Source organism: Maylandia zebra, linkage group LG1 (genome assembly GCF_041146795.1).
Source record: "Maylandia zebra isolate NMK-2024a linkage group LG1, Mzebra_GT3a, whole genome shotgun sequence".
Lineage (NCBI taxonomy): Eukaryota > Metazoa > Chordata > Actinopteri > Cichliformes > Cichlidae > Maylandia > Maylandia zebra.
This window is the reverse complement of record NC_135167.1, coordinates 34571589-34581946: the sequence shown is the minus strand read 5'-3', so window position 1 is coordinate 34581946 and position 10358 is coordinate 34571589. Positions and strand designations below refer to the sequence as shown.

The following is a 10358-nucleotide window of genomic DNA, read 5'->3' as shown; positions in this document are numbered from 1 at the left end:
TTTGTTTGAAGAATGGCGCTTTGCCCCTGCTATGTGGATTAGAAGGACTTGGAGAATATACTGTAGGTATGCCAAGGTACACTGACAGCTGTGCTGGCAGCATGTCGTAGCCCACTTTGAATTTTGAGAGAGAGGAAAACAATGTGGGGTTTTTTCAAACTTTATTGAGGCACATAGGGCAGTTACAATATTTAAACACTTTGGTAAAAACATACTGTTCCCTTTATCACAGGGATAAAAAAAACAGAAAATAGACAACAAGAAATACTGATCTAAAGTTATTATTTGGGCCATTTATAAGACACAACATACTGTGACTCCACAACAGGCAGCATGCAGGTCCTCTAACACTGTGCCCTGGGAAAAACAGCAGGACGGACACATGACCCAGATACAACAGAGCAATAACAGAGCACACACACACACTCATAGGTGCTTCTACATTTGGAGTAGGGTGTCTACATTTTATCACGATGGAGTCTGTTTAAAGCAGCCTTATATTTGGAGTCAACACACTTCTCCTTATTGGACATGTTTACCGTATAGCTGAACAAAATGCTCACAGCTGCAGTACACAAAGATTTGATGTTTTTTTTTATGAAACAACACAGTTTTCATTAACATTTAAACTCCATTAAGTGATTTTTTATTAAATTTCTATTTTAAGCCACTACACTCCTAATAGAAGCACACACATTTACTTTAAAGCAGAACATAGGCATATTTGTTAGTACTGATTTCACTACGCACATTGCTTTGCGCTGCAATTCATATGTGACACAAGTCATTTTTTTTCCCTTAATCAAACCTTGATTGTGACTGTTGTACTCATCCTGACAGGCAGAAACGTGTGCTCTCATCCATGACCCGCCTACTGTTATCTAGAAACAGGTTTAGCAACAGTGCTTAAAAATGAATGCGATATCAACGTTTCTGAGGTTACATAGGCTTCCATTTCTTGTCATACCTGCACTCATGTAAACGTGGATATAACCGTTGAATAACTGGTCTGAAAAAAACATTTACATGCAGGACTTAGTGTTGGTTAGTCATAGTGTGCACTTTGAAATTATTAATAGATATTCAGTCCCTACTGTGGAAATTTTACCTTCACACCACAGAAGATTTTATTCTTGCTGTTTTGGTCATACTGTGAATTTTTAACTCGTAACTTTCTGATTTTATGTAAACAGCATTTACTGGGATAGAGTTACTAAAATTTGGTCAAGTCCGTGCATGTTTTGTGGGGCTTTTTTTTCTTTCTCAAGATCACCAGTACTGAAATAAATTTTTAAAAAGACGTTTGAATAGTATACTTGCTATTGTGTGCATGTGTGTATATGTGTATTTTCGTGTAGATCTGTATCTAGTAGGGGTGCAACAATACACAAAATTCACGGTTCGGTTCGATACTTTGGTGTCACGGTTTGATATTTTTTCGATACAAAAAAAATGTTCATGCCTTTTTAATTTGTCATTTATTAAAATTATAAATATATATTTTACCCCAAAAGTACAGTTTTTAAATTTAATGTTGCTGAAACAACAAAGTAATAAAAAAAAAAATATATATATATCTGATTGAGGAATCACTCATCTTTGGAAAAGAGAGTTTATTACAGAGAAATGGCTCTTTCCAAAATAAAAGCTATACTATACGCTTCTTCTGGGCTATATTCTCAGCAGCATATTAAACATATCAGGTCCCCATAAGGAGAATCATGTGCTAACGGCTGTCTAAATGACACGGGTAAAGTTTGTAGCATGCGTGCTTGTTGTTTTTGTCTGCTTCCACTTGTCTTTGCACTAGGATGCTGTCGGCGTAAATGTGCAGTCATATTCGTTGTGTTCCCACCAGTGCTGTCAGTGTAAATCTCATTGAAATGACGTTAACGCCACAACACGGCAAATCTCCGTTAACGAGCTATCGCGGACCACCCTGTGCATGGGGCTGGACGGCCAACACGTTAACGAGTTAATTGCGCTAACACACTAGTTCCCACCAATGTAATTGAGCATTGCGTGGCACATCCAACATACTGTTTTACTTTAGTCCATGACGCGCTTACCTTCAGGGTCATACGTCACATGAAAACCAAAATAGTTCCAAACGCCAGATCTGAATGAGGGTGGGGGAGGTTCAATTTGCCATGTTGCAAGGAGAGCTTAACTTCTGTCTCGCTAGCTCGCCCTGCGCTCAGTGAATCTGCGTTCGACTACTCTGCCTAGGCTGCACTGTCGTGCGCAGATCCACTGAGCGCTCAACACAGACAGCATCGTAAGAAGGAAAGTTGATAAAATAAATTAAAAATTTTGTATTGTTCGATACATATGCATACCGAACCGAAAGCACTGTATCGAACGGTTCAATATCGATACGAGTATCGTTGCACCTCTAGTATCTAGGTGCACATTTAAAAATGTAAAAGATTTTTTTTATTCAAAGAAGAAAACCAGGAATTCTGCAGATGTGGTCACAGTGCATGCGTCCTCTATGCTTTTCAGTTTGCTTTCTTTCTTCAACTTTCTCCAACTTTTTATTACAGTTTTCGTAAATTCACTGTAACCTCGAACTTCACCAGGCAGAACAGATCTCTGCATTAAATACACTTCACCCTACAAGCGTGATATTAGAAAGTCTACACACTGCGTGGTTTGCCCACGTGTGAACAGAGCAGGCGATAGTGTGCCCGGTGATGAACATCACATCCTGCCTCCTGCACGCTCCTCACAATGTGCAGGAGGAGTGTTTTCAGTAGTAAATACACATCTGTACAGACAATCCCCTATTTTCTCTTACATGTGTGAAAATGACCAAATGAACTCTTTTTACCTTTAGTTGTTTAGTGCTAAGATCAATCAATGGTCACCATGGTGATAATCATGTTCTCACCAAGAAGAGAAACTTCTTTCCAAATTTTAAAATAATAATTTTCAAGTCATCTCTTAACAAGGTAGAAGTGTACAGACAATTCCTGCTTTGATGGAGGGGATTTTATCAGCGCGTTGTTGTCCTATTTGCTGCACTGGAGTGTCTGGAAAATTTCCACAAGTGATCAATAGACAGGCAACCAGTTGCCCATCCAATCATTGAATGCTGCAGCATGGATTGTTGTTTCAAGCGAGTATAGTAAAGTCATATTTCTATGAAACTGAATGGCACCAACAAATGAAGCAACATAACAATTAATAAACAAATGATAAACAATCCTGGATCCAAGATAATTAAATTCATAATTTAATTATCTTGGATTAACTGATTAACTGATGTAGTTTATTATTCATAAACTACATCAGTAGTCACATTTTAGGGGAAATATGGTTTCCAAAGTCATCATCTACGATAATTTAAACCAGGACACTGTGTTTCAGCTCCTCCGTGGAACCTTTTGATTTAAATTATCATGGTTTGGGTTAAATTCCATGGAGACTGGTCTTGCGCAGCTAATATTTACATAATTGCTAAAAAATGGAGCATCAGAGAAAGGTGAAAATATAACTGATATGTTAATTACAATCAGTATTAATGAAACAAATACAATCATTCTGGAGGATGTCATTTAGTTGTGTGGGATTGTAATTTTGAGGTGGTGGGGATGTTACGAAAGCAAGTTACATTATATCACAGGTAGTGATATTTACTTTTTAATTATTTTATTTGCATTTTTAATCACTAGGGTTTGAGAGTAACGAAATTTCTATTCTCTGTATGTCCTGTACATGTGGCAGAATTGACAAATAAAGTTGACTTGACTTGACTTGACTTGACAAGTTACTGACTGGGATATTTGTAATTAGTTGTAATATTCACTGCTTCAGCTCCCAGAGGCAGCCTGTCACTGTACTCAGATCCCACCTCACAGTCGTCCAAATTCCCCCTGCACTGAGACAAAGTAAAGGAGTCAGTCACCACACTCTCTTCCGTATCAGCCTCCTTGTCCCCATCTCCGCTCTCCGTCTCGTCTTCCTCTTCATCCAGCTGGCTGCTGTCAATCTTCTTCAGAGACTCGGCGTGAGGTGCGTAGATGTTGAAGTTGGTGGTGAGGTTCCTCTCTATGTGATACTGGTCTTTGGCCTTAAGGATCAGCTTGTAGGTCTTGCTGCGGTACTTGTACACCAGGTGGAAGCACGTAGCCCCGAGCAGAGGCACAGTGGACACGGTCAGGAGGCAGATGCTGACTGAGATGATGATGAAAAGGTTTGGCACCTTCCTTCTTGTGGTGAACAGCACGTGGACCTCACAGTCCTCCCCTCTGTAGGTCAGGCAGAGGGAGTAGTTGGTGCCTGGTCGCAAACCGCTGAACTGATACGAGTTGACGCCATCCCTGATCTTCGACCATTGCACGGCAGAATGTTTTAGGTCCGCGGTGACGCACAGATACAAGCCATTTGAAGGGGCTTTTTCTGAGATGTCTGGAAGGCCGTGGTGCTCTTTGTTGTCAGAGGTGGCATCAGCTGCCTGGTTGCCCTTTTGTCTGGCCATGAGAAGAGGATTGAGTCGCACTGTTGCCTGTGTTTCTGACACTCCTAATGCAATCACACCAAAGTCAAACATGTATTTAATGTCATCTAGGCTCCCGTTTGAGACAGGGCTTGAAATATAGCTCGTATTAGCCGTCAAGCCACATTTGCTAGATAGATATTTTGTTAAATCCTCATTAGGTTCGGAAACACTGTTTGCAGTTGGTCGGTGAGTGGGTATGATGCTCGTAATTTTTTTTCTCTGCACGGCATTAAAAGCAGATGCTTTGACTGTTTCCTGGCGTGTAGAAGGGTTTGTTTTAGTGTAACTGGGTACTGTGGTCATTTGCTTCGTGGGTGTTGGTGTAGACAGCGCCATCACCTCAACTAAAACTGAATCCTCCGCTCTTCCAAGCTCATTTGTGGCAGAGCAGCTGTAGTTGCCCCCATCTTCCTTCCTGAGGTTTGAAACGAGAAGTGTGCCGTTATTAAAGACTTTGACTGAATCCGACTCGTAGGACGCCGAGGAGTCCTCGCTGGATTCTGCAGAGCCCTCCTCAGCAAACAACAAAGCCAGCTCCTGTTTTCGGCTTTTGCTGTGAATGCTCCACAGGACTAGTGGTTTTGGGTTTCCTTTGAAATCACAAGTCAAGACCAGTTTGCTGCCCTCATAGAATTGTGCATTATCTGGCTCAGTCCATACTGTGACATTGGGGCTTGTACATTTTGTCTCAGGCAGTTTCCTGATCTCCATTCCTTTAAATTTCTCTGGTGTTGCACAAGTGATGGGACTGTGCTCAGTGAGTGATATGGTGGTTGTTGAAATCCAAACTCTGAACCATTCCAGGGAGCAGGTGCAAGCGAATGGATTATTATAAATCTGCAAATGTGACAAAGACAGCAAACCTTCAAATGTTCCTTCAGCTATGGTCACAAATCTGTTATTGTTGAGCCGAAGAGACTTCAGATCTTTCAGGTTGGAGAAGGCGTCCATTGGCAGGCTGACCATCTCATTGTGATTCATCTTCAGCATATACAGTCCCGTGAGGTTCTGTAGATCCTCCCAAGGAAAGTCTACTATTTTATTGTGGCTGATGTCTAAGTTTTGCAGATGAACCAAAGGCACAAGCGCCCCCTGTTCAATGGACACAATCTCATTGTGTGACATCCACAAGGAAATCAACCTGGTGACATTGTCAAATGTCCCCAGAAGTAGTACACTGATTTTATTAGCAGAGAGACTAATGGTCGCAACACTGGGAGGAAAACCCTCTGGGACTTTATCTAGCTCCTTGTAGGAGCAATCTGCAAAGAGACGGCTGTATTTAACCGAGCAGGTGCAGAGCTGAGGGCAGATCAGTCCTGTGGTGAAGGCTGTAGAGACCCACAAACTGAAGAGGAGGATGTATGTAGCTGCCATTCTTCTGTTCCTGTAAAATGGAGTCACAGTCCATCTGTTAGTGAGTGCATTAAATCGGATAAAAAGTGCTGCGAAAAAGTATCCGCCCCTTCCTGATTTTTAAAAAAAATAAAACCATCATTTAAAAACTGGATTTTGTATTAACTCTGGTTATCTTTGTTTAACTTGAACATTTGTCTGATGATGTGAAATATGTAAGTGTGACAAATATGCAAAAAACTAAAAAACAGGCAAATACTTTTTCACAGTGCTGTAAAAGACAATATTAAAAAGAAGAAACATTGGCATATAAACAACATGAAAATGGAGCGTGTTTATATAATCCAAGACAGATTTGTAAATCATTCAGAGAGTCTCCAAATGAGTTCAAAAAGCTGGAGAAAGTCCTGACTGCATTAACAAGCGTGCACACTGCTCTCTCTGTCAGTCTGCAGCCCGACAGAAGCTACACAAAAAATCTAATTTTCCCAACATTTACACCATTGATACAATGAGCTTACAGATCACCTTACTTTTAGCCAAACTGTGTATTTGTGCTTGAGACTTTACATGGAAAGGAAATGCACACAAAACATCATTTAAATAATTTGCTTCATAGCTTGAAAGGACTGATAATCTTTAGAATTCATGGAATTAAAATAAAATGAAGCTTTTTCTGTTAAAACAGCACAGAGGTGGTTCCAGCTGGAATACTGCTCTATGACTTCAAATTGTTCTCAATTAAAAGCCAAAAGCAGTGAAGTTTGAATGTTTAAGATCCTGGCCAGCAAACAAAATTAAACCAAAAATATAAAGTCTCAAATATTTACAGAGTGTCTCTGGCTCAGTAAATGTTACTGATGCTCTAACTGAGCCCATCTCTTGCAGATACAAGACTAACTATGGAGAAATTTCACTTAGGCATTGGAATTCCTACAGATACAAAAGCAAAACTGTCACTTTTTTTTCACAGTTTTTATAATTTTAACAGTGACAGACAGATTGACCATACCATCATCTAAAGAAACAACTTAGAAACAAAGCCACTGACATCTATCAGTCTGGAAAGTGTTACAAAGCAATTCCTAGCCCTTTGGGACTCCCGCGAACAACTTTGAGAGCAATTATCCACAAATGGAGAAATTTTTAACAGTGGTAAAGTCCGGTCCAGCAAAATGTTAATTTCTCAGTTATTTCTCTGGCTCAGTAAATGTCACTGTTGAACGCTTAAAGTTGATCCATCTCCTGCAGGCACACGAAAAGCTGTGGAGAAATCTCACTACAGTTCCTGCAGAGACACAGACACTGTTCCATGCAGAGAACATGAAATAATATTTAGCAAGCATGAGTTATTAATCCATTTACAATACAATGCTAACCTGTTTTACACCGTGCCGTCTCACTTTTGTTCTTTCTGCGATTCACATAAAACAAACTGTACTGGAGAAAGAATGCCCCACCGCTGATATTCCTCAAGTTTCTTCTCTATTTCTCTTTAAATATTTTCACGCATTCGTGGCTTTCTCTCATGCCAGCTCTGTACTCTGACTAAACACGTTTCTATCGGAAATGGCAAACAAGGAGGAGCCCTGTAGCGTCTGGAAAATCAGGAAAGAAAAGAAAACAGTGACAACGATGTAATTTTCGAAGCTTCGAAGGTATGCGCTGACAAACTACAGTGAGTCAGTGTATCCTTCAAAGCAGCAGTGGTGGAGCTGAGTGCTGGGCCGCTGGGGAAAGCCTTTGGTTTCAAACTACGCAGCAGCCTCTGTCCTTGGTTCTGAAAGATGAGCAGCGCGTCTGCGTCCACGCACCCTGTAATGTCGCTGTGAAAGAAACTGTGAAGCTCGCCACCCGCTGTTGGTCGACCAAAACACCAAAGTTTTCCTGTGCGCAGAGACTTCGACGTTGGGTCAGCATGTAAAAATAATGCGGGAGGAAAGAGCACACCTATTCTCTGCGTTAGCGGCCCTAAACCCGGTGACGTGCTTACCTGCGTGTGATTTGTTTTGCTTGTTTCTGCAGAGAAGCCGCTGTTTGCAGTCACGGCACCGCGAGCTTCAGGCCGGATGGAAGTTTAAAGCTGAATGTGACTTAGCTCGGCTCTCTGGCTGCCTCTACATGATGAAAACACGCGTGTCTCCTGGGATATATGTCAAACTGAGGTATCCCCCCTCCTCACACACACATACACATCTCCCCTACTCATCCTCAGCCCCGGACAGAACTGCACCAGTGTCTCCCCCCCCCCCCCAAAAAAAAATAAATTTAAAGGGGAATTGACCGGCTTGGTTTGAAATACATGGCGACTGATGTGAGAGCTCTTTAAATGTGGCAGAGCTGCTTAATCATGACAGCAGCAGCCAGCGATTATCCTGCTGATCAGCCAGATAGTTATTCATCAAGTCTTCATGTGTATTTCAAAGCTTGCTTACTTATCGTACTTAGTTAGTTACAGTTAGTTAGTTGTAGTTAGCATCTGTAAATACGTATTTGTGCTTCTGATGGTTTCCCCAGAAATTGTGTGAAATAGTCGTTAAACCTTAATCTGAAGCAGGAAAGAGGTTTTGAACACACAGCATCACGTTTTCTGATATCAAACAAAACCAAGTTCCTCTCATGCCCACTTAAACCTGGCTCCAAAACAAAACATTTCACTCAGACTTCAATGTTAAAATATCTGAAATATCAAAGGAAAAAGCATTAAAAGATTTTAAACCTTCGAAAATGACCTAGACCTTAAAAACAGAGAACCAGTATATGATCATAGCGAAGAGGTTGGTGCATTTCTACCAAGTTGAAACAGGGCCGGCTTTAATCTTATCTAGTACCACTCTGAAACACAGGATGGGGAGCTGAGTGAGTGTATACAGTTCAGCAAGAGAGGTCTTTCAGCTGCCTTGGGATCTGGAGCTGTGAGGGATATACTCCTGTGTTCAGTCTAGCACAGCAACAAATTCAGAAAAATTTAGATTAGGAAGCACTGCTCAGGCATCACTAACAATGCAGCAAGTAGAACCTAGACCCTTGCTTTTGGCAGGGGTATCAAAATAAGGCACATGGGCCAGAACTGGCCCAGCAAAGACTCCAATCTGGCCCAGCTTCATGGCTTTGGAAAATGTGAAGGAGGACATCAGTTCTGGACATTTGACAAAATTTTCTGTCAAACATTACAGCTTTTGCTATACTCATCCTACATCAGAGTACTTAAGTAAAAGAAAAAGAACTCAGTGACTTTCTGTGTCATAATTACAAGACAGCCTGTGCTATGAACTACCAGAACTTTTTCCGTAACTGCACATGTTTATTTCTTCCAATTTAAGAAGAAAAAGTCGCACTGACAGATTATTTACTTTTTAAATTTCTTCAGCAGCATTTCTTTATCATGTAGAAAAATTGAGATTAGATTTATTTTTATTGTATTAAGATATCTCAGGTTTTAAATATGTAGTTAAACTCCTTTACGCTGACAGAAAGGGGACTTCGGCTGGTTGTGCCTTGAGGCGACAGTTGTTGGGAACTGGCCCAGCTTATTATACACAGCAGTTGCAGTACAGATTACAAGGTTGACAGTTTTACTGCTGTTTATGTGCACTGCTGCTATCTTGGATTGTGAACACAGAGTTATTGGGAAAGCTCCAACTTTCCGAGTTGGAAATATGACTTATTAAAGGTCCATTTGAAAATTCTGACTGGGAACTCAAGAATATCAGCTTCTGACTTGAAATGGAGTGGACTGATATCAACATTATTCAAGATAATGTTAAACATATAATGTGATTCATGTTATTCACCAATTTACTTTGGTACCTATGAAAGCACAGATTAAAACACAAAAAACAAACAACCAGATATTTGTTTCAAAGTCATTTTTCAAAATAAAAATAAAAGGTATTTGGATGCTCCTTATTCCCCTCACAGTACATCCGTATATTTGATTTACCACTGACTTTATGCTGGATGTTGATCCTGATGCTCTCATTTACCCAGGCTTGAGACCAATATGAGGCACATATTAGCTTATGCCCCCTGAGATATAAACATCTCAAACTAGGGATCTTTTTCATGAAGGGCAAATGTCTTAACCAATTGCTACATCCCCAAACAAGGGCTAGAAGATGAAATGAGAAGTAAGAGCCAGGAAAGACAGAAGTCAAACTGAGTGGTGTACATAAAGAGTAAGCTTTCATTATTTATTTTTATTTTTATTTAAAAAGGACAGTGCATATTGATGAACATATACCAGTGTAAATATGCCAGATTTATCCAGAAGGCTATTTTCCATCTGTAGTCCCTGACAGGTCAGACAAAAATGATATATAAAGAATATAGCACACCATCAGACAACAAACCCAACATGAAGAGATGGCTGTGTCACTGTATCAGCTAAATACAAACCTAAATATCCTAAAAGAAAAAAGAAATGGTTAAACAAAAGAGAAACAAACCCAAGCTCCTCACTAGCAGCACTAAAACAATACTAGGCTCAAACAAATCA

The 10358-nt window shown here is 40.4% G+C and overlaps 1 protein-coding gene across 1 annotated transcript; it reads right to left on the bottom strand.

Moving 5' to 3' along the window:
• Window positions 1-150: 150 nt before the first annotated feature.
• LOC101474301 (immunoglobulin superfamily containing leucine-rich repeat protein 2) lies at window positions 151-8095 on the bottom strand. The gene is made up of 2 exons (XM_004575141.5): window positions 7854-8095; window positions 151-5891 (listed from the first exon to the last, which is right to left on the bottom strand). The coding sequence occupies exon 2, from the start codon at window positions 5879-5881 to the stop codon at window positions 3773-3775; it is 2109 nt and encodes a 702-aa protein (XP_004575198.3). The 5' UTR covers window positions 5882-5891; window positions 7854-8095; the 3' UTR covers window positions 151-3772.
• Window positions 8096-10358: the final 2263 nt, after the last annotated feature.